A 26,036-nucleotide genomic window follows, 5' to 3' on the forward strand; every position below is an offset into this window, starting at 1 on the left:
CTCCATATTTTCATCGAGTATCGAGAGACATGGCGAGGCTTGAACTTCTTCGCACGACACGATTGATTCGTTCAAAAAATTGTCTGTCACATAATTGCACATTTTCGTCCCATCTGCATGCGGAATTCATTTTCGACGCGTCGAAAAGGGCGCCATCTAGCCGAGCAGCCGCGACGATTGCGATACGCTTTTTTAGAAACGACGCGAACTAGCGCGGTCTGGCATGGTCACGTGATGCTTTTCAAATAATAGTTCATCATAGCTTCAGTTACGGAACGGATCATGGCGCGGATTCGTTGAAGCCGTTCTGTATTTCTCGCGATTTCGACTCGCCGTTTAGGTGAGTCTCGCGTGAATCGTGTCGGGAGTGTCGAAAGTAAGTTTCACGCGCCCGTAATGGCAAGATTCTATAAAATAATCGCAGAAAAAGTGAACGTTTCACGTAACTGACGCGGTAACATGGACAGGAGCTCCTGCTTCAGCCATTATTGACCAAAAGACGTCTATAAAGTGTTTTTGTCGACGAGGTAATGCTAAAAACCATTCCCTGTACAGCACAAACCTCCAAGTGACGCCATAAAGATGTCTAGAGGACGTCCATCGGATAAAGTGTGCTATATGGGATTTATCTTGCGGGATTTAGCGTACAGGAAAATTACATTTAACAACGCAATCAGCAGATAAGTTTGCGTTAAATCAGCGTGGATAAACTGCAGAAATGCAGTTTCACAAAAATACCTAATACACTTCGTTATACGTCTGTATCGATAGCGATAAAATATCAGATGTAAATTGTAAAATTAATTCTTTATTACACATTGAACATCCAGGTGTTTTATATCGAATGATTAATATTGATCGATAATGAGCAGGTTCCACTTAATTAACGGTCGCGAGCATCGTTCCGACTTTGTTTGACATCCAAGAGAAACAAGGATGGGATGATGCTTGCGATCGTTACGAGTGTTAAGTGGGACGTATCCAACATCATCCTTCTTCAACTACTTGGGAGTTCCTTTGTCCGCACGAAAATTTATGCAGGCTGACCCTGTTGAAAATTTTCAGTTGGATTCCCACAGAAATCCTGGAGAACTCATATGAATAGGATATTCAAAATTCATATAGAAATCCTGATAGGATCTGGGTTTCAGCTCAAAACCTTGGAAGCAATCATGGAATCCACCTGATTTTTTTTCAACAGGGGAGGGGGTCTTTAATATTACCTTGTCGGTGACAATGTCTTAAGATGTCTTCTTGAGACACGTGTGTTGTGTGAGAAAAGTTAACGGATCTCGTCTCCCTGTTATTCGCTGCAACAACGAGGTCAAGCGGGAGACAAATCAGCAACAGCGATCAGTCGAACGTATGTATTTATAAAAATCTCTTTATTCTTTTTTTATTGCATCTACTAAAAAGTTTCCGCATTCGCGTGTCTCTTTTGAAATGCTATAATAATTCTGGGAAAGAAGTATGGCTCTCTTTGAGTAACAAGTGCCAAAACCGCGATAACTTAATATTAACATTCGAGTAGCTCTTTATACATTGCATTCTCTGTGTGTGTGTGTGTGTGTGCGTGTGTGTGTGTACGTGTGTATATGTATGTGCGTGTGTGTTTGTGTGTACTCGTGAGGCTAAGAGTATTTAATATAATTTATTAATGTCCGCGGGTCGACCGCGCGATACAACTAGGAGAAACTTTAATTGTAACGATTACCGCGCTAAAAGGATCCTGGTGGCTGTTTCGATAACAAGAGACCTTAATAGAATCGCTACCGACTTTCGCTTCTCCTCAACAATCCTCGATTAACGTAATAAACTCGCGAACGATCTCTGAAATTAGTATACTGTTAATTATACACGCGAAGATACCACAGCGTTCATCGTCGCTCATTAGCACGTGGTGTAAAACTGATTCCGGATGATCTGTTGTTCGCTACTTTAATTTTGTAATTTCACGTGCCGCCCATCTTAGACGATTCACAATTCAACAGGATGGATAGAAAGTTATTTGCAATTTAGAAAATTTCAGGACTTTCAGAGAAGTTTAGAAACATAATTTCGCGAGCTCTCTTGCAGTTTCTCTAACATTCCATTGCAATGTGCTGTGCAACATAGCATAACATTGAAAGAATCAGAAATAAATTCGCAACTGTGAGCACATTGAGTACATTATATATGTTTATATATATATATACATGTTAGTTGGTTTCTAAACGGTTTGAACTTCTTTTGAACGATGCAGTTCAGAACGCAAACAATGATCCAATGAGAGAATTCGTTTTCGAATAATAAATTCTCTCATTGATCTATTGGCTGTACTCCAAGCTGCATCGGAAAACAGTGTTCTAACCGTTTAGAAACAGATTATGCATTTCCAAAACGGTTTGAACTTACTTTACGATGCAATTCGAAATGCAACGGTCCTGACGGTCCAATGAGAGAACTTATTTTTCGAAAACGAGTTCTGTTATTGGACCATCATTTGTATTCCGAACTGTATCGAAAAAAAATGTTCAACCGTTTTGAAACTCATTGTACATGTGTAAATTTCAACGTTTTTTGTTTTCAATGTCCCATCTTATGTATGCAGCGCATAGCATTACAGATAAAATTTTGTCGCCAATTAAATTGCCTAAAGTGGGCTTAGAATACAGAGAGCAATTGAAGGGTCCCAATTACATTCATAAAAGTATGCATATACACATGTATACATATACACTTATAAATTCTCAAGTGCTCTCTGTATTATACGGCATGTAAAAACACAAATAACACTCCCTAGCGAGTTCTGTCGCGAATTACAGATCGTCTCAAACAGGCTTCAAAGTATTTTGGTACGTGGAAACTTAACAAACACAGCGAATAGAAAAATAGTTTAAGTCATATACATACTCGTGTATATGTAATTTCCTAGATATTTATATGTATGTATATATATTATATATATATACGATATACGACACGTGTAAAGAAAAAAACACGAAGTATATTGCTCGTTTTCCGATTTTTCGACTTTCGTGGCATCGCTGTATATCTGCGGTGTCATTTACATTCAAGCAATTCGATGTAACATTTTCCCTGATTAAAACACTGGTCGTTTACGCATAAAAAAATTACGCTTGTCAAATTATGAAATTAAAGTAGCTACGTATATATCGCTTAAAATTTGATCTAATTGCATTATTCAATGTTCCACGCGTTACAAGAGCGAAGAAAACTTGTTCTATATTCAGCTACTTATATATCCAAGGATAGTAAATTTATGTTTTAAACAAGAAAATTATAAACCGTGCAATAGATAAACATTGAAAATCGTCAGATACTGTTTCAGTCAATTATAAATAATTTGAAGTAAAAATGAAACCCTTTTTATGTGCCGCAATACATTTGTCATGTAATCTTGTTTATAAATTTCGTAATACTTCCGTCCATATTGTGGAATACTGGTTGCACATGGCCCTCTTTCTTTTACGTGTAAATATTCATTTGAAATTGATTTTTTAAATCAATGTCTCAGTATAGAAAAATATCTTAGCGAACGAAAGCCAATTTCATAATACAAACGTTACTTTTAAGGAGAACTAGATAAATTAACAGCATACTCTTTTCACTTATAACGCACTTTTCCAACTCGGATTACACTTTGCAACGGCTTTTATTGCGAAGTGGATATTAGATATGTTTTACTATATCGAGCACATACGAAATATATTTAAGAATTAAGAAATAATATAAAATACGTCGTTTTCTTTTTTCTCTTGGTGAGAAGCGAGCTTGGAAGATAGAAAAGTAGTGTTGTAATCTTAATTAATCTATACATAGAAAAGCATGAAAATATCGGATTGAAGCTCGCTACAATAGTATATTGTATGAGTTTATTATAGTAAAATTATAGTAATAACAATCACATATCGTGTCATCTATCATTGTATCAACGAGATATAACACACATGTTAAAATGAGTCATAAATAATTTAGGGGCACCATCAGATGATCTGATGTGCTTAATAGTTGTTGAAAAATCATTTAACATTAAAAATATATATATTTATATATGTATAAATTGACGAGTTATTCCTATAAATATCCTCTAAAATCTGCTGTGACAAATTAATCACTTAGAAACAAATTCACGATTCATTAACTTTAGGCACCAATGGTATGCAGACCCTGTCTTTGGTACATACGACCGATTCGATTTTGTTACATCTGAACAAAGAAGACGCACTATCACAGTCTTCTGCTGAATAGTTATCTTATAGTGATTTCTTAGTAACGGATACTTTGTCCCGCCGTTCTCTCTCTCTCTCTCTCTCTCTCTCTCTCTCTCTCTCTCTCTCTCTCTCTCTGTTCTTTGCACGGCGCGAAGAAATTGTGTTTCATTTATCGGTGTGACACAGTCCTAAAAGCATGTTCATTAACAAAAACTCAGTCTTCTTCCTTCTTCTCGGGTTTCAAGTCTACCATTGCATGTAACTCCTCAGGACTGTATCTGCAATGGCAATGTAAATTTGACCATTATATTATATTATTAGGAAATTTATATCAATTAATTGAACAAGCGCATTTTATAGAATTCTGACATAGTGTGCACGATACGTGAAATTTACTTGAGATCTAAGCTGGCTGCGTATATTATACGTACCCTAGTAGACTTTGTAAGTCGCATACAAAGCGGTACACGTATCGCTTCCCAGCAGTTTTGTGTATGATATTCTTGTCGTAGTAATAGCGTAAACCTCGGCTCAGCTTCTCGTAATTCATCTTGGGTTTATTTTTGCGAATGCCCCAACGGCGCGCAACCTCGTCCGGGTCGGTCAGCTTGAATTCCCAGCCGTCGCCGGTCCACGAGATGAAACCCTGACACGATTTGTCAGTTAAAAGCTCCAGCAGAAATTGCCACAGTTGTATCGGACCTGATCCAGTGAAACATGGTCCGCCACCTGGAAACAATATTTCCGTTTATTTCAAATATAATTTCAAATAATTACTCATATATTTTATATATTTATAAACTACGTTCAATTTCAACTATTTTAGTTTTAGTTTTATATTTGCTTTATTTAACGATACAACTTATGTTTATACTACCGCTCGTCATGATTTCATTTATACGCAAAAAAAAAAGAGTTCGTTGACCAAATTCTAAGATCGATACGCGTCAAGTTGAGCCATGGATTTACCTGCATAACCGGGGAGCATGGTGCTTTGCAGCAATGGCTTTTGGTCCGCGTTATTGGCAATAGACGTAGGATGATGGGGATTGGAGGAGTCTCGTGGTCCAAGCCCTGATAGAAACGCGGGATGGGGCAGAGGATGTTCACCGAGTCCGACACCCCATTGATCACCGCCAACGCCGCCGCCTCCAGCACCGCTCCCGCTTCCGGGAACCGTTTGAAACGGCGCTGCATCGTATCCGTATCCGCCCTCGCTGTAACCTTCGTGATAGCGACCTGTCGGATAGGCGTTGTGTCGGTAACGTTATCAGCGCTCGCGAGTCGCATTCGAGCATCCCGTTAAGTTAGAATTATAATTGAATACATATGCTGTGAAGAGATAGAATGACTTGAGAACATAATCTTTTCACTGCAAAAATTGCAGAGAAGTATGTAAGAAGCAAGATGTTATTTTAATATCACGTTCTTTATGTCGAAAGAACAAGTGTCTCTCTCTCTCTCTCTCTAAAATACGAGATTAAACATTCTTCTTGAGTACTTTTGCTCCTTCAACCGCGGCCATTCTTAATTAATGACGTCAGAAGCGAGAAAATGTGTCCATAAAATGATACTTTATGATCTCGATTGAACCTATTTGTAAGATATACCGAAAACTTTCCTTTCACTTCGACAAGTAATAAGTAGTTATAAAATTAACGTGACAAAATCATGAAGAAATATATAGGTTGCATGTCACGTTAATTTTACGGTTATTTATCAACTGCTAGAACAAAAGGAATGTTTTCGGACCGTTTTACAGATCTGCAAGTTGATTGCAACTGTCATTCTACGAACATATCTTTTTATTCCAACGTATTTCGTGAGAATTTCACGATATACGTTTTATCGCTTCTGACGTCATCAAACGAGACTGCTGCAGCGCGGGATCAAGAGCCTTAACGACTCTCAGAGTTGTAGGAATCGATTCCTTCGAACATACACACGCGTAGGAAGTCAAACGACAGGCTCGATTTGATCTTGATAAGTTAATTTCATCGTCACAGTCATCAGAGTAGTTCGATTCTCTTCTTCGGCTTATTCTGACTTCTCGTGACTACGTACCTCGGGGATAATTCTTGAACGGTGAAGGCTGATACTTCGACTCGATGTGGATCCCGCTGGTGCTGTAGAACTCCGGCGAACTGTCCAAATTGTAAGAATGCGGCGTCTGGTGGTCCTGCGGCAAGCTGTGATACTCGGAGGTATCGTCGTATCCGGAATAGTGCGCCGGCGTCATGTAACTCTCCGTGGCGGTCGCGCTGACTCTCAACTCGCTCTCGTTATTCCCTGTACCAGCGAGATCACCCCCGCTGCCCAGTCCGCCACCTCCTCCTCCTTGAAGATGCTCTGCTATGTGATGATTGCTGTAGTTCGCTGGAAGTTCATTGTCGCAAATTAGTACACTCTCATCTTTGCCGTTATGATTCAAACTATTTGAAGCAACCAAGTGTGTATACACTAAAGATGTTCAGTGAGCCACTTGGCTGATAAACTGTGCGAATAGAAATTCGAAGAATGAAGTATTTGACTTAACAATATATGTTAAAAATATATGAGAGAATAGGATAAAGAGACATATGTAAGCGGAGTACTTACATTCCGTTTTGAGCTGATTTAAATTTCGTAGATGGATGTACGCGTTGTTAGCATTGTTGTTGTTATTATTATTGTTATTACTGTTAGGAGTACTAGAGTGAGAGGTCGGTGGTTGGGTGCTATGGCTGTGGGGCGGTGGCGACGTTTCGTCTCTTTGACTCTCGTCTTGGCACACGGGACTGCGAAGATGATTGTAACCGCCTGAAAATAGAAGGAGAAGCATTTTACTTCGCCGGCTTTCTTCAACGGTATACCGTGTTCTCGTTGGATATTAGGCGGGTGTGTGCAGAAGACGCTTTATTTTTAAATACTGATCCGATTCATGAAAGCACATTTACTAATGTGAAAATACACTTATCTATGTGTATTTATAAAATAAGTATAAATTACAAACTGATAAAGATAATACTCGACAAATGCTTAGCGATATTATTATAATCCATATGTTAAATATAATCGGTATAAATATCGGATATGCTCATTATTACTCAGAATGAAGAAGAGGAGAAGCCTAAAGAGACAAATTTCTGTCATAAAAGAGTTGTAAATAATTCGTCATATTTTATCCCATCTTTAAATATTGAAATTTCTTCCGATTTGAGTGATATTTTGAGTGATCTTAATATTTTGAATAATAGTTTCAACATGATTTCTTCACAATTTCACATATAAAAATTCCCCTCTCTAATATTCGACATTTTATCATAAAAAGTCCTCATAGTACAGTACTTAGTTACGTCTCCGTCGTCGTTAAATCAAACTAAGGATCACGGAAGAAAGGACAATGCTGCACGTCTCTTCGCCGCAGCGTGCGACACTCTGCAATGGAGGAACCGCTGACACGTGGGCGGCGCGTATCTCGACGATTGGCCCGAACCAACTCCGCCTATCCTCGACTTCCGCTCTACGATCGCGAAGAGAGAACCCAAGCGAGCCGCCGGCCGCGGGGAGCCGCCGAGGTTCCATCGCGGAGGTTGCAGAGGCTGCGCGCACGTTCGGTAAATGAGGAGCCTTCGAATCGCCACACAGTGTATACTTAGCAACGAAGCAATGTCGCGATCGTTAAATTAATGAAATGTTGTGACGCACATCAGCTCTGTCACGTATGAATCGTTCGACGTTGAATTGCACACCGCAACAACTTGGATTCAACAACTCTAAGATTCCCGAGTTTACGAATTTTTTGAGACTCTCGACTCTCTTCGAATATATTTCGGACTATTTAAGTCTCGAAATTTTTGTAAGGCTTGAGTTAACTTCATTTTATGTAAGGAACAAAGCTAGTCTATACAGGGTGTTCCAGATTAACAGGGATAAACTTCGTGAGGACGTAGGACGGATTGAAGCGAACAAGAAAATCCTCGATTTTGCAAACAATACGCAAAATTTTGAGTTATTAATTACTGAAGGTCGCTAAAAAATTTGCGTGTTATTTGCAAAATGGTAAAGGTTTTTTTTTGTTCAGAGTCTCTGATCTACACACGAAGCACAGTCAGTTTCATACACGTTCTTTAAATATATATAATACGATTATAAAACATACATAGTTACTTACATAGTTTAAAGAACGTATATGAAACAAATATGTACTAGCTGAGAGTCTACAAGTGTACGACAATTGTTGTACCTAGCGACAGTATATTGAACCTTGAATTTCGAACCTTGAACTTGTCGCTAGCTACAACAGCTGTTATATACTTATGGATTAGACCACTTTGAACAAAAAAGTTTTGTGCCATTTTGCAAATAACACGCAAGTTTTTTAAATCATTAATTAAAAGAGCTTCGAAATTTTGCATATTGTTCGCAAAATAGTGCAAGACCATTCTTGTTCACTTCAATCCGTTCTCTTCGTGAAGTTCGTCCATGCTGATCCGGAACACCCTTTATAATTCTCGTTTACTTTGTCCTAAAATACATATTGTATATATCTACAGATAAATAACAAGTATATAAGCCGGTTTTAATGCAATTAACTGCATGAGATGAATATGCGAATTTCAGTGTACACGCAGTGTCTCAAGATGTTATTCGCACAGCAGTCATCTGCGATTAAATAATAAGAATTGACATTTCTTCGGGATGTATTTTAATTTACATGTATTTTTGGGTGCATCGCTTATAATCAGTGCGTACAAGATTATCGAGGTAATTTTCCTTAAGAAACTTAAATATTTACACTTTTATCGAACTAAGAAAGATAAGAAAGACTTCGTGTTAATAATCGGATGCTTTCAGTAGCGTGGTTTGTGGTCGGAAGTCGGCAGACTCGCCTAATCTTATCTCAGGCTTGACGTTTACTATGAAACCTCTAAAACTACCTTACATTTTGCATAAATTGTTCGGCTTTTAATGCATTTTCTATTATAGTCACTCGAAACGGCTCTATTTATCACAACATGAAGACAACATCTCAATCTCTAATAATAATAATTCAGATAATAATTCAATTTAATTTGCGGCCTCGACAAAAGCGAGTATCGTCCCACAGAGGAAAGAATCTTTACTACGAATTAAGAAATTGCACATTAGGAAAAGAAGATACTTTACCTATGATCAGTGCAATAACAGGATAAATGAAGATAGATTGAAATTATCTGCTCATTCCTTTTAATGAGAAAATAAAAATAAGAATTTACATTTAAAGAATTTTCTTGCTATGTATCGGGGAAAAATGAAATAAATTTTAATAAGTTAACAAGTTCTCGACTTAAAATCCATTTTACGATTTTTTGATCGTTTATTCTTTTGTCATTAAATTTATTACGTATTAAAGATTAGACAAATTCTCCGTTTACTCATATATATTGTATGCAAAACTGCAATTTAAGAAAGAGAGGGGGCGCGTTATTAACTGCAGGTTAGCTAGGAGGGTCAACAAGGAGCAGGTGATACTCATGTTGCATGTTGTAACTGTTAAGGCGAGAAACCAGGTGGCTCGCGAGGATTATTATCAGGTCTCGTTGTGTTTATTATATCTCTCTCATTTGCATGGTCTATATTCAGAGAAATGTTCTGTTGGTTCAGCTAGAATTTTCAAAATGTCGCAGATAAAATGTATCGCTGTTTTCTGTATCTGCTAGAAAATTGTAGTATATACAATTTACAGCAGCAGCATTCTAGCAATATATGCAGAAAAATGTAGTCCTGTTACGAATTTTTAATAAGAAAGACAACTGGCTTGAATCTAGATGGGCTTCACAAAGAGACTTTACTAAATTAGGCAAATAGTTCAAATAAAGATTCTGTCTCTGTCACCTATATTGATCAGATATAACACATAGGTGACATTGAAATGTTTGCCAGTCATTTATCCATTTCGGCTAATTTCTTGTATCTAGATAATTTTCGCTATGACTATCAGACTTTTTTTCGAGTGTAATCAGCTTAATTCGCGCGACCAACGAAGCTTCTTCAAGTCCGCAGTCTTCGTTTGATGATACCCCATAAATATAGGGGGAGAGAGGGGCGATGCCTTAGACGGATTACCATAATTCACCGATCTTTACATTTCGAAACTTATTATGCCTGCGACGCGTGAACACCCCACATTCCCACACTTAAATTTTAATAACGAACAAGTGAAACAGATGGTACGCTACGAGAGTGTCGCATCGGTCATCAGGTATCCTCGGTGCATAGTTCGCCTTCAGAATAAACAAATAATAAACCGAGTCGTATTCTCGCGTTAAATCCACACACACGACTTCTCATCTGAGAAGACTTTAATTAAAAACTTGGTGAGAGAATTCATTTGTACCAATTTGTCTGTCCAAGATTTTCTCCTTCATATTTCACTGTTAGTAAAAGTAGAATAATGTTCATTATGACGTAAGATTGGTGAGACTCCACGATCTCCTACAAATAACTCCCCTCTCCCTTTCTCACTCTCTCTTTTTCTCACCGATTTTAATTCTTAGAATGAATCTCACACTATCCGAAATCGTACAAGAATGACAAAAATTACAATTGGTATTATATCGTACACAGCTACATATAAAGATTGACAGTTAAGTACATTCAATCGCACCATCGCACCATTGATGTCACAGTCTGACGATTATTACGTCAGCGTCTTAGATTCCCCATAGAAATAATTACTTGCGAAGCCCTCGTTTTCCCATACTCCCGTGTGTCCATGTGGCGACCGTGGCATCGTTAATAGGGCTGTAGGGACAGACCCTGCATATTCTAAGTACACCTGCAAGGCTCGCGTGTAGCTGCACCACCTCGCACCCCGTTTCATGGACGATGAGCGTGGGAGTGCAGCTTGAAGCCGGCCCTCACGCTGCACACACAGACGCGTGGTTCTCTCTCTCTCTCTCTCTCTCTCTCTCTCTCTCTCTCTCTCTCTTTTCTTTATTAGAGACAGCCGTTTCGGTTTTCAGGCATCTCGCGGTTGCCCAAAAATGCGACCACTCCTGGCGCAACTGATGAAGAAGTTCGAGACAAGTCCCAGCTAATAGGAGAGAAAGGGGCGCGTCGCTAAACAAGAGAAGAAATTCGGTGTCGCGTGACTTATTCCGTGACTATCGAAATCGGAAGAAAGTCAACACGTTATTTGTAGAAGATACTTAAGTTTCTTTTAAGTTTCCATGACATAAAAAAGTATCGTTGCGAATACAAAATGTGTGTGTGTGTGTGTGTGTGTGAGGATTAAATTTCAATTAATTTTCTGGCGCATTTAAAATTTGATTGTTGCGTGGAACTTTTCAATCGAAGACACGTTATTCTTTTCAATAAAGAATAATAGAGTTTACGGCTACATAATACATGACAGATAATTAATGCACCGCTAAAAATTTTGTGTTAAAAAGAGTTCATTGAAATTTTTGTGTTACCTTAACATGGAGAATATATTAATAAGTACGCAAATACACGTTAAATCAACATATTCACCTTATCAAGGTAGCACAAAAGTTTCGGTGGACTGTTTTTAATACAAAATTTTTCATCGTGCACGGTCAATCTGACTCATTTTCTGTGATTTCCACGATAAGACTTGATCTTGACGAGCGTGAGAGACCTCAAGACGAAAATTCGAATCCAACTCTTCGCAGCTACGAAGTAGCTCGAAATATTCCCGTTCTGCTTAAAACGCATCTCAGAATTCCCTCCGCTCTGTTCGTCACGTAACTCAGCCTCGCGCAAGCCGAACGCTCCTTAATTAACAGATCGACACACGAGAAAATTTCGTGGCACAGCCACGGGGTCTCGAAAGGCAGCTCGAAACGGGGGAGAAGACGCCGAAGTCGCGAAGAGGGAACGCTAAGGGGGAACACAGTCGGGCTATAGTATATCGGGCGGGCAAAAGTAGCAGCCGCGTATCAGCTGTGAAACAGGTGCCGAAGGCTGCCGGGAACCGCCGCTTAGGTTATAACGGCGAGCAATGAAGGCGACCAGTAACAAGAGCAGCGACAGCGGCGGCGGCAGCGACGGTGGCAGCTTCGTGGCACGTGCCAAATCGAATGAAACGCCCGGTCGGCGTGCACAGCTGCTGTCTGAGACCGGGTAGAAAGAGCGAGAAAGTGAGACCGCCGCGAGGGAAGAGAGGGAGAGACGGAGAGGCGGCCGGCCTCTTGAAAATTAAAACCTGCCTCACGAATGTTCTCGACTCGCTGGAAGGTCATTATCTTTGCCTCGACTGCGGCCCACGTCAGAATCTGGGACTGCCGTCTCGTCGTCGTCTCTCGGAGTTGAACAGAATCGGAGTGGGATGATTTGCTACTGCCTTGCACCGCGCACCTCGTGCCGCAGCAGCCAGGGATCTCGTGGATCTTATATTATGTAAAATTCGATAACGGGAAATGATATCTCTGGCTATGTTCCGGCGTTCATTACCAGTACCGAAGATCTGTAATGTACACAACATGAACAATACCCGGCAGCTTTAACATTTACTAAGCCTAATGACCGCGAAATTTTTCCTTTATACATTGAGAGTTCCGTCACTGTCGAAACTCGATCTCGAGGTATTTCTTGCGTTGAGAAAAAAATAGTAGCTTACTGAGTGTTTTGTGATTATTGTCTGTGATTGGAGTATTCTTTTAGATCATCTTTCATCATTCTAGGAGAATCCTAAGTAGCAAGGTGACGTCAAATGACATTTTAATGACATCATGTTGACGTCAGTAGCGTCATTATCAAAACATCATATGACGTCACCTTGCTACTTGGGATGTACCAATCGAGAAATAAACACAAAGCCGCTTATTATTAAGGTGCTTCTCCGCTGAACGCGGGCAACGCTTACCATTCAGCAGAAAAAGTAGCTTAGCGAACGCTTAATAATTATCATTTCTGATTGTTACGTTTCCTTAGATCTGTCGAGAATTTAAAATAATACTCCAATCACAGACGATAATCATTAAGCGCTCGCTGAACTTTTTTCTCTGTTCTCTGTTCTTTTTCTCTGTTGAACGCAGCCTACGTTGAGTATTCCTCGGAATACTCAACAGTCACGACAGACGGATATGTAAATTCATTGCACGCAATCGAAAAATTTCATGGCCACTAGATCTAGTAAATGTTAAAGATATTATGCTGGTTAGTGAACTATAGATTTGTAGTCAGTCACGGAAAAGTGGCAACTATTTTTTTCTTTTTTTTGATAAGTATTAGAACGTACCCCGTGTCCAATAAGAGAATTCCTTTTTCAGTACTTCTCGGGAAATATATTTTCCTATCGGATACGAGACGCGTTGTGAAACTCATCGAAAAAAAAAGTGTTGCAACCGTCTCGTGATTGACGCGTAACCTCCGCGATGATAGTCGCGAATTAAAGTACGCAACGACTCGCATGGAGATCGAGATTTCGAGACAGCCAATTAGCATCGCGGAAAAGAGGCTTCGATGCTACGATACATTCGAATTCGTGTTCAAGGTTTCACGTCTTTTTTTTTTTAGAAAGGGACCAGACCAATATAGACACGTGTTATATTTAATTAATTACTATTATATGGAAAAAAATCTCAGTTCGTGTAACTAAATAAGTACGAGGCTAAAAATTCGTTGACGATGGAAATAATATTTCTGTTACTGTTAAAAGGCATACGCGATGACAGCCGGGAATCGAAATAAACAACGATTCGCATCGAAATTGCGAGGTTTTGAGACAGCCAATCAACATCGTGGCAACAATTAAACCTCCTAAGGTGAATACCCAGTAAGCAAGAAACATTAAATCAATCTTTTGAAACAGTGAATCTCAACATAATATTTTATAAATATTTTTAATCTGTTACTTTATAATATAATATTCCTAAATATTAAAATCATATTATAGAGATATTATTCTTAATGTTTAAGTTAAATATTGGTAACAATGACGTTGTACACAACATTGAGAACTACATATTTGAAAACGTTATATGTTATAAAATATCATAATAACGTTGTATTAATGATTTCTCGCTTACTGGGTATATATTGAGCGAATAAATAATGAACAAACAGCGAATGTGTAACATGAACATATATATAGATTGTCTTAAATGCACACGAATTTTCCTTGATAAACCATTTTGTGAATAAATCGGCCTGAAACGTTCTGTTCGGATTCATTATGGCGTATATATTTTCCATATTATCACAATAAAAGTTTGCATTCGCTGTACGTTCCTCGTTCATTCGCTCAGTGCACAGTTTTATACGCCTTTTTTTTTTAATAGATTTAAATTGATCGCGATAAAAAAAACACGCATCAATATATTACGTGAAAGAGAAAAATGAATGAATGAAAAGGATGGAAAAATCGAGAAGATGTGGCTGGTCTCTTCAACTGTGTGTCTTGCGTGTGTCATTGTGTGTGACTCGCGGTGACTTTGTCGGTGAATTTACATCGCAAATATTCCGAGGCACAAGATATTCGAATCGTTTAGCACTCGGCGATAAACAATGACACGAACATTGTGTTACGATATGATGACGACCGTCATCGTCGCCTTTATGCAGATTGACTTGACGTTGGCGCGTTACCGCCATGTATATAAGTTAGAGTTACGAGATAATGACTACTTCAAGGTATCGAATGAAAATTGTCTTCTCAATTAAACAAAAAAAGTAATGTCTTTTTAATGTGCATGACGAGAAGCTTGTACGTTTATGCTGGGCTCGTTGGCGGAACGCGCGTTTAAAAATATACAACGAACGGACAGCGAATGCGAACACTGAGAAAAAAATCTTTGGTATTTGTAACTATATTTATTGCAATAAAAAAAAGTATATAGTCAGGAGAATTCGTGTGCATTTAAGACAACCTATATATATGTTCATGTTACACATTCGCTGTTTGTTCATTATTCATTCGCTCAATATATACCCAGTGTTTGTTTATTATTCATTCGCTTAATATATACCCAGCATTTTTCTAGTAAGTGTTGCTACACAAAAAAGAAGTACTAGATTAAAGTAAATAATTACTTCAATATTTCTCAGCAAATTTGCATTTGGATCAAGTAATATTCATTTGATACAAGTGAAATATTTTCCAAGTAAATTATCCAAGTAAGAGATATATTTATTTATTTTATTCGAGTAAAATTTAATCTTAACACATTAACGGCGGGCGATATTTTGTGTGATCATAAAAACTTTAAGGTACAGTCGAGCTAAATTGTATTACTACGACTCCCGCCTTTAAGCCGCAGTCGAGCTAAATCGTAGTACTACGACTCCCGCCCTTAATGTGTTAATCTACACGAAAAAAAAAAAATCTGGTTGCATTAACGAGAAAGGGAATAATCAGATGCGTTTTGGTTGAAGGAAACAGAATTTCTGATTCTTTCCAAACGTGGTTCTTATACCAGAATATGGTTCTTACAATCAGATATTCTGTTTCCTTCAACCAAAACGTATCTGGCTGTTTCTCTTCTAGTTAATACAACCCAATTTTTTTCCGTACGTAAGTAAAAGATTACTAAGGAGTATTGGAGCAATTATTTTCTTGAATCTGGCACTTCTTTTTCTGCGTATAGTGTCAGTGAAAATAATCTTGCATGTATATTGCTACCTATTTGTGTGGTTAAGACTGTGAAAGAGATATAATTAAGGCTGAAAATGGCTATAATTTCTCTCCGTGAACGTTTCGTTTGCCGTTCGTTCGTACTAAGTGTATATGCACCTTTAGCCGCAGGATCGTCCACTATTTCGATACACGATAAAGACGTAAGCGATAAGGAGTTCAATAACGATAATGTGAAAGTTATCGACAAAGATACGGGAAATCCTGTTGAAAAGTGTTAACAGACGCGCAAAGTGGGAAAGAACGTCAAAGCATCGACCGCTCTTGGATGTTGCTCTCATCGAACGCTTCAATGCGTGCGGCACGTGTACAGTCCGCGATAGAGAAACTCCATTGGCTCCGGTTCTCTCTCTTTCTCTCCTTTTCATTCTTCTCTCTTTCTTTCCTTTTTCTTTTGGGCAAACGCAACGCCTCTGTTGGAACAATGCCGCTGGAGAAATGCTAACGAAGGCACAATCGCGTTGGAACGAAAGGCAGCGAGCAACCGCGTCTGTCTACCGCGCAGCGACAGGAAGATCACGGCGATCTGCTGTTTCTTTCGCCGCTTTTACGAGAGCACTTTCATACCTGTCGCCATGAATCGCCTCTTTTACGCGAAAAATGCGCGCACACACACACACACACACACACATATATGCACGAATACACGGCGGAGTACCGTGTACACAGGTCACAGGAGGAGTACACAGACAGACACGGCGAACGTGATGCGCGGGACTCGTAAAAAAGTCGTCCACGACAGCACGACGAAATCGCGTATTGTTCGACGTAGACTGGTGACCTGCGAACTCTCCCATACTCCCCCGTCGCACACATGTGAACACGCACGCATACGAGTGCATGGTGCACAGTGCCGGACGGCGAGCGCATGTACGCATACGATTGAAGGCTCGCGTAACATGCGCTTACGAAAAGAACCATCTTCAACGGGTAAATGTTCTCGATAAGAAATCGAGGGAGTTTAGTAGTCGGCGTTTGCGTTTTAAGTAGATAATACTTCTCCGGCTGGACACTTGTCCGGATTCTGCGTCTTTTACAGTGAGAAAAAATTTCTGCTTTTTATAACTGTATTCGCATAAGTGAAAGAATTGTCAGGGGAATCTCTTTTTTCAATAAGTGTTACTATAGTATCAATAATAGTGATCTTATATATTACGTTATTACGACTATTATTTTAGTTAAAATCAGAAGATACATAGTTGGGGGCTGAAAATTAATAATTTTATTTCGGATTTTATAAATTATCGTAATTTTATTTGGGACTTTTCTTTTCACTGTAAGCTCGTTACTAACGATATCCGTAAACTGAGAAATTATATTTTTTTTTTCGACCTCAGTTATAACCTTTTCATCATTTTAACCACAAAACTATAATAGTAATAGTAAACTATAGTACTAACAATAAACTATAGTAGTAACAATATACATGTAAGCATCACTGATGCTTATTAATGACACTTAAAAAAAAAAAAAGGTTTTCCCTAATATTCTTTCGCTGTGATAATTATAGTTGCACAGAAAAAAATGCTAGATTCAAATAAATAATTACTCCAATACTCCTTAGAGAATTTTTATTTGGATTAAGTAGATTTCATTTGGATCATGTATATATATATATATATATATATATATATATATATATATATCATATACAATATATATTATNCAATATATATTATATTATATTACAAAGATATATTGGGATAATTATTTATTTGAATCGAGCACTTTTTTCTACGTACAAATATTTTTCTCCCAGTGTATCTTTACTGAGATTTTCATATTCGGCGCTAAACCGTTTGTGAATAGAGAACGAATATACGCGAATTCCGAAGGATTTTGCGAAGCTTTCGAGCGCGGAACGTCGGGAAACGGTTACGCGAAAAGACGAAAGCCCTTAATAAAATTCCTCTAAGAGCGGTTATCGCCATGGAGGATTGTTCAGGAATTATATCAGGACGACCAATGAGAGACAATGGTGTCTTGAAAGATTCCGGCAAGGCGATCGAGAAATTATGTATCGTGTGATTTCGCGACACGCGCGCGCGTGTATGTGTGTGTGTGAGCGAATGGTGAGATTCGAGGAGTCCAATTTTGCGAATCGCACTGCACCGCCGTCTCCGTGCTGCTAAAGGCAGCGCGTAAAAGCTTGATTGGACTTTTTTTTATCTCCGAGAGCGAACTGCTGCAATTCGAAACATTCGAAGCGTGTAACCCGAGCTCCCAAGCGTGTGCCACCGAGAGACCTTGCGCGATACGCTTTATTGCCGGCTTAACGAGGGCCACACCTTAACGGAGGACGAGCGACGTGTATCGCGAACAAAAGATCCTCGCGTTAAAAATAACGATATAGTTACGGTCCATTATGCAGATAGCCGAATGTTATAATTGTGACGTATCTATCTGCCTCTGGTAAAAACAAGGTTGCGATCGCGCGATGAGCCGGATCGATTTTAACAAAAGAAAAAAAAAAGGAACCGTAGGGATAGCCAAAAGCGAGTTAATTCTTTGAATGCTTATCGCTAAAAGATAAGCTAGCCAAAAAACTACCTGTGGAAACAATAACCATGATCTCTGTGTTCAAAGAATAAAGGGTCGGTCAAATTTTTACTCATTAGAGGTTTGTAAAACTTTTCCGAATTTTTAGCCATATTTCTTTTATTAATTTTAAAGAAACATCATGATGTACATCTGATATGTTCAATTAAAGTATCTGCCATCGTCAGCCATTTTTTGCCATCTTGTGATTCCGTGTCTGTAAAATGAATCGTCTGTTGAATCAAGAATATCCAGTGCGATCCGGCCGATTTTTGCATACCCCTAATGATTTGAAGTAATTGTTGTATATCGGAAATGCGTCGTGCCATTGGCGTAGCGAGTTAGACAAAATATTTTCTTAGTTACATCAGCATAATGTGTTTTAATCAAAACGATCGACTGCAACCTAATGTTGACTTAATCAGACAATTTACTGTCTTAAATATCCCAGATACGACGAATTTGCTTTCATTCCCGTTAATTTAATAACTTTATCATTTGAAGTAGCACAAAAAAATTCGCGTAGCGTCTAGCAGATCCTGGAATAGAATTGATCGAATGCAATCGAGTGGCTCGATAACAAAGTCGCGCAAATTGTGGAAATACGGGAAAATGTCATACACCCATCCTATGAAGATTTATCGATCGATTGGAGTCCGTGCAAAAAGTACTTTATGTTACCGATAAGATGCGGACTGACGATTGTCTAACACTATAGATTACGGCGTAATTTGCAAATAAACAATTCCCTACGTCATATGCGCCGCCTGAATACGCTTGACCTCATATGGTTAGAGGTGGCCGTTTGACAATAACATCGACACACTGAGACCGCAAAGCTATTGAAACGGGCATTGTTACGAGAATTAGCTCGATTGCTGCAACGTTCCAAATTGAAGTCGAAAATTGCAATTGTCTTGCGAGCGGCCAGATGTAATGGAAGAAGACAAAAAAAGAACGCGGTTCTGCGAGAGCGAATACACGAGTCAACTTTAGTTACTTGTAATTCATATTATTTATGTATTATTCAGCACTATTTATATACATATACACCGAGCCTTTTTCAAGCGGCGTGTGTGTACTTTGTACCGCTGTATATGCAGAAAGAAGCTTGTTGTGCCAATAGATTTGGTCAACAGTGTCGTAATTGGAGTAAATCCTTTTTGACTCAACAGCAATATTACTGAAACTGATACATTATATGTTGTTTCAATAACTAAAGTATTAGTTTCAATGATACTGCTACACTGAAAGAATAATAAATATCTAAGAAATAAGAGAAATAATAAATATTTCTCATCTTTTAGATATTTTTCCTCATTGTATATTGAATTAAGAAAATTTGCTCCAATTACGGCGTTGTTGATCAATTATTCCAATTGATGCAGCATTTCTTTATGAGACAGTGCTCGAAATCAAGTATGCAACGTGCGGTCGCATTGCAATTCTGAAGTGCACAGAAAAAAAATAGTCTTAACCGAAAGGTATTCTCACATGTAAGCAAGAATATTATGACATTCTTGGAAGATTTTAGTCTTGAATCGAGCGCAAGTAATACTTGCAGCATAATACAATCGAGGCTAAAAATCTTCTAATCTTCTAAGAAGATTATAATATTCTCGCTTATATACATGAGAATCCATTCATCATTGATTTAAGACTAATTGTTTGCCGTGTACGCTTCTATAAACCCATCTTAATCGTTGCGAGTGTGCCATGCCACGTCCCTTCGAACAGCGTCCGGCGTCTCTCCTCACGCCCGAGCCGGAGTCGAGATCTACATTCAGGAGTAGTCTCAGGCTCATAGCCGCACACGCTGTTCGTTCGTCTCCTCGAAGATCCATTTCGACCTGCGAGAGAGGGAGAGAGAAAGAGAGAGAGAAAGCTCGGCGATCGTTCGCAGCGTGTTCACTTATCCGCGATTGAGTCTCGGCGGCGGCCGGTATCCGCGATATTCGCGATATCCGCGATCGGTGGATACCTGGCGTGTGGGTGGTCGCATCCAGGGAGACCGGCGGCACGCTGCTGTTGCGGCTGATCGCCTGCTGATGCGAATGCTGATGATGCGGATGGGTGAGGGGCTCCGCCTCCTGGTACGCGGGATAATCGGCGTAGAACGGTTCGTTGCCTGTCATCAGTGTGTCCAGCATCTGGAGCACCATTTCCGAAGACGCGGCGCTACCGCTACCGCTACCGCTGCCGCTCGTTATCGTCTCGATGTCGCTGCCGCCGTTCGCGTACGCGTCGACTATGATGCCCGGCGCCTGCCCCGAAGGCCGCGACGTCCCGACGCTCACGACGCCCGCCGTGACGTCGCCTTGGCTTGTTCCGCGCGACGACCCTGGTCACTTCTCGACGAAGACGTGCCGGCTGTTGTGACGATGCGCGGGAGCATCCGTGCGGGGACGACGGAACTCGCGTGCTGCCTTACGACTCGCTGCCGTTCCTGGTGCACGCTCCGCGTGCCTGCATGTCGTCGGCGCGACCAGCGGCCCTTGCGATCACGGAGAGGCTCCTCCTGCCCGGGTGCATCCGCTCCGAGTTCCCGCTCGCCGCCCGCATAGACTCCTCGCCCGGCGACCCGGTGCTGCATTCAAGGGTGCGCACCCTGGAGGAGAGCTACCGGGGGAGCTTCGGACGACCGGCCGGACGGGCCACTCGCGACGTTTCGCGAACTCCCGGTTATTCCCTCTAAGAGAGAACTTCGTGATCGCTCAACGGCGCTATCGCGGAGCAACAGGTGTCCCTCCTCCTCTTCCTCCTCCTCCGCCGGCCGTTGGCCGCATCAATTTCCTTCCCTGCCCGTACACTCAGCTGCACGCGGCCGTTTAATCGTCCTCAGGTGCCTCCTCGGACGGTACTCTTAGCCGCGCTTCCTTCTGTAATCGGATTAGGATTCGATTCTACGGATAGCTCGGCTAATTGCACACACTCGGTTGAATTGAATTCAGTTCTCCCGAGGTGCCCCCCTTCGATCATCCACTCGGCGTCCTGCCGCTCACGATTCAGGTCGAGTCGTCCGACGTCTCCTCGAGTATCCCTCATCAATCGCACCACTGCTCGCTTCTCCTCCGTTCCACGATTCCCGGTCGAAGTCCTTCGAATTCCTCCCAGTTCCGCCGTCGCGTCCGGCTCCGCGATCGGGACCGGCTTCGGAGCTCCCGAGCTGAATTATTCACTCCACGCTCGGCCCCGCGATCAAAGTTAATTCCCCAGGTGTCGTCCCTCAGTTATATTATTCACCGTGCACATTTCCATAATCCAAATTCAGCTATCCTCCCCTTAATTACTCACTACGGCCCCCACAATCAGAGTTTCATCGGCTTCCTCAGCTGGCACCCTGGGTTGCTCACTTTTTCTACGAGGGTATCCCTTGTATGTGCTCACCGCTACTCGATCTCCCAAAGAGAGAGAGAGAGAGAGAGAGAGAGAGAGAGAGAGAGAAAGAGAGCTGTCATTCGATTACTCACTGTGGCCTACCTCACATAGGTGTACAATTCGTGAATTCACGAGGTGGAGGTTCACCTCACTTCGGGAGATCCCGAGGGAATATTATATCCGCGCGAATATCGCGTTAATTCGCGCGCTCCCTTTTCGCTCACTCCGGCGACGTTATCAACGTATCAGACGTGTACCGTCGAGTAGACGCACCCGCGGCAGATTACTCTCGCGTGCACACTCGCTCTCCACTTGACGCGAGCGCGCGTGTCACTGTGACGAAGCGCCGTACCGTTTCCGCTCTCCGGTCCTCCTCGACCGCCGCTCGCTCGCTCGCTTCGCCCGCCCGACCGTACGTCCCTTTCGTTCCGCTCCCCGCACTCTTTCATCCTCCATCGCATTTTCCTGCCCCTTCACCCTCCACACCGGCCAGCGATACCTAGCCGCGGTTCTACGTTTCGTACGACTCCCGGTGTCGCATTGGTGCCGCACGATGGAGGTGGAAGGTGGGAGTTCACGAGCCGGCCGAGTGGGGCATTATTCAAGTAGTGGGGAAAGAGAGATAGGAAACTCGCCGGCATGGGGGAGGGGGGAGGAGGGGGGACGGTGGAGGCAGCAGGGAGAGGAAGGGAGATCACCAAACGCCCCCTCGAAGCTTCAACCACCTGCTGCCACCGTCGTCGCCGTCGTCATCGTGTCGACGTTGAGTGACGCTAGTATGCGATCGTATGCGTGGGTTTCTTCATGTACTCGACACCTCTCTCTCTCTCTCTCTCTCCCTCTCTCTCTCTCTCTCTGCTTATGATCGGTAGCATTAAGCATTTGGGAATCGAGGGAACGTGGCTGGACTACTTGACGATAAGCTTTCGGACGTTTCTTCCCCCTTGATTAACTTATCTAGAGTTTGGGTCGCCCAGACCGCAGATAATGAAGTGAACTAGGTAGCTATGAATTGAACTACATCGATGAGTAGACAAGAGGTCATTAGCATGTGTAAGAAAATTATTAGCGTTAAGAGCAGATATAAGAAGGTCGGACAAGCCGACCGAGTGAGAAGATCCTTAGGACCTATCGGTCCTAAGTATATCTGCCGCTGCTGTGATTGTCACCGTTGAGATCGTCAATCCGGCAAACGGCGAATAACATAAATCGACAAGCGGCCAATTAGCTGTGGTGTATTTAATTTCGCGGCGGTAGGTGAAGCGTAAATGCATCTCGTCTCCACGCGACGAAGGTCGTGAATCGTCGTGAATTACTATAACGCGCGCTAATTAATTACGCACCGTTGCGAGAGTGTATAATGACAACGACGTTACCTCGTTATTACTCGTTCCTTTCTCCGTTACCCTTGTCGATTGGAGCGAGATAACATAACTGTAATACACGGGTAATTAGACGGGTAATAATAACATTCGTCGAAACCGCGCTTAATGCGCTTCGTGATATCGATACGCCAGAATGGAATCGTTCCATTAAGGTCGCGATTCTGCCATCCAACCCCAGTTATATTGTAGCGTCTCGTGGAGCAGAGAGTAAATTTCGTACGCGAGTCCCTCGCTAAGTGAGAAGCGTCCCGCACACTTCGTCGCGCTCGATCGCTGGGATCACTAAAGATCGTTAGATCGTTAGATCGGAGGCGATGTGTAGTGTGGTAGTAAAAGCGTGCGCGTTCGATGACGAGGAGTCGAGAAGGACCTAGCCTATTTTTGAGAGGGGGCTGTAACCGGCGGGGGGAGGAGGAGGATGCGAACAGACCGGATGTTGAGAGGCGAGGCAACGGGGGTTTCTCTGTTCGGCGGACGGGCTCGCACGTGATGCAGAGGGGACCGGAAGCGCTCACTCCCCTACGCCTCGTGCCTCTCTCTTTCTCTCTCTCTCTCTCTCTTTCTCTTCCCCTCTTTCTCTCTCGGTTCGTATAGCCCGGCGGCAATAGCAATGGGACTTACGAGGGCCGCACAATAAGAACGCGCGCTTTTACCGTTCACGCTCGACGCCGATCCGACAGCGCGTACGCCGCTGTCTCTATTTTCTATTCGGGCTAGGATCTAATTGATCGTCGTGCACATCGCGACCGCACCTTCCTGCGGTCCTGCCTTCTTCCACGCGACGAGGGACACGTGTCGCTTTTTTTTTTTCTTCTTTTCTCCTTTGGAGAAAGAACGTTATGAATGATCTTTCCGACGATTAAGAAATCGTCCGTACAATATTAAACATGAGAAGCTCTCTGGCGTTTTGTATTATGAATTTTCGGCATACGTATTATTATTTGATCTCAAATAGAAAATTGTGTTTATAATTGAGAATTAATTCTCAATATTTCTCTTCTAACGAAAATTCTCAATATCTCTCTGCTAACGTTGGAAAAATACGAATTATTACGTAGATTATTATTATATTTATTATTATTATTGTTATATTCTTCTACGCGACGAAGGACACGATTTTTCTTCTTTTCTCTCTTAGAAGAAGAGTGTTATGAATGATGTCTTTGTTTCTTTAATCGTCGACATAACATTAAACGCGAGAAGCTCTCTAACGCTTTATACTATATTATGAATTTTCAGACATGTGTAATATTTAATTTCAAATAGGATATATTGTGTTTTTACAATTAATAATGTAATCCTAAAAATTCCCTATGTAGATCTCTCTCTCTGTTAACGTTATAAAAATACGAATTATTGTGCAGATTATTATCAAATGTATTCAATATCCAAGTTATCGGATTACAAACGTATGCTTTAATTAAATCCTCCATGGTGAGAGGTTAAGACGTTTTTTTTATCTCCCGTTCGTAAGAACATCTACTGAGCCCGTTGCGACAAGAATCAGTATAACGTATACTCGCCGTGTGACGAACTAGTCACACAAGACGATCTGGTTCTCTCCTCCACATCTGTGCGATTCTCCTTCTCAATCGAGACACTCTCGAAGTGAGCAACAATGCGCGGCGAAGCGGTTCCAAGGAGGGTGCATTTACGGGTGCATTAAGGGAGGAGTACTCGAGGACATTATAAAACTATCTTGCCGTCTCGGAGTATTGGGGTAGGTTCCCTTCCCTCCCTTTCCTTTTTACTAGAGCCCTGCCCCGACTTCCGGTTGTAACGTGAGCTCCGAATATCGCTCCAGCTTTTTTCTCTTCTCCCCCCCCCCCCCTCCCTCTTTTNTTTACGCTCGTTCCTTTCATCGCTCCTCGTTTTTACCTCTTTCACGATTTCACGTTTTTACGCTCACAATTAAAGAAATGTATTATCATGGCAAGACAGACTGCATTCCGGTCGTCGATTGCCGACATAAAAATTTAACAAACATAAAATAAAAATAAAAATTCCGAGATATCGTAGCGTCTGCACGATCGATGATTCGACTTCACACGCGCATGTATCGCGTGCGAGAAATGAACGATTTTAAACACAGTGAACTGCCGATGAACCTTTTTTATCTCCTCGCTTCATCTACCTGTGGCTGGACGCGAGCACTCATGACGACCAGTCATCGAAACGCGACCGATTTCTGCTCCTACGCTGACGCACTTGTGATGACCGTTTGCGACGTTCGTATATAAGCACAATAACGCATTCGAGATTCCTAAAAACTAGAACCCCCGCCCCCCTCCCCCTCCCGACAGAGGTCTGAAACACTTACGCCATTTGTAGGAGAAACATACTTTTCTCCTCCATTTCCGGCCGTTCGTATATTTATCTTACGTTCATCATGGCGTGTGCGTACGAAAACCTTGACGATAACCACGACGATGACGAGACGGTGAAGACGACGAGAAGACGAGGACGATACGCACGAACGGGAAAGAAAGGACGAAAAAGCACATACATAACGTTCGTACGTTACACGCACAGATACACATAAAACACACACATATATACACGCGTACATACGCTACACGGTCGTGTCACGAGTTCTGAATGAGCAAGAGGCTTTGTAGGCCCTCGAGGCGCTGTACGAACTATGAATGAACGAGTGAATGAATACAACCTGTGCCAACTACCCCTCCACCCCTGTGTCCCCGGCCCTCCGGCGCGTTCCTTTCTTCCTTCTTCTGTTCACTTCGTCCCTACGAGCCTCTACGTCTAGCCCTAGCAGTTCTTTATATATCACGCTCGTCCCGCCAATCCCGCTGATCCCGCGGTGGCGCAACGATCAACGACGACGCCTTGGCGACGCGTACTCGCGCGACACCCCATATACCGCGGATCTCCCAGCGGCGC

General features: G+C 41.6%; 1 protein-coding gene across 7 annotated transcripts in view; it reads right to left on the reverse strand.

Moving 5' to 3' along the window:
* Positions 1–1,364: 1,364 nt before the first annotated feature.
* The window catches only part of LOC106741401 (ETS-like protein pointed), a 125,304-nt gene continuing 100,632 nt past the window's right edge, over positions 1,365–26,036 (reverse strand). For all 7 annotated transcript variants that reach the window (XM_014613394.1, XM_014613398.1, XM_014613392.1 and 4 more), the window contains 5 exons: positions 6,813–7,013; positions 6,279–6,590; positions 5,184–5,453; positions 4,646–4,943; positions 1,365–4,492 (listed from right to left, as the gene is read on the reverse strand). In XM_014613394.1, coding sequence (XP_014468880.1) covers positions 4,429–4,492; positions 4,646–4,943; positions 5,184–5,453; positions 6,279–6,590; positions 6,813–7,013 — 1,145 coding nt within the window. In that variant the 3' untranslated portion in view covers positions 1,365–4,428. The remainder of the gene's footprint in view (positions 4,493–4,645; positions 4,944–5,183; positions 5,454–6,278; positions 6,591–6,812; positions 7,014–26,036) is intronic.

Source organism: Dinoponera quadriceps, unplaced genomic scaffold, assembly GCF_001313825.1.
Source record: "Dinoponera quadriceps isolate SergipeBrazil2010 unplaced genomic scaffold, ASM131382v1 scaffold405, whole genome shotgun sequence".
NCBI classification, from domain to species: domain Eukaryota; kingdom Metazoa; phylum Arthropoda; class Insecta; order Hymenoptera; family Formicidae; genus Dinoponera; species Dinoponera quadriceps.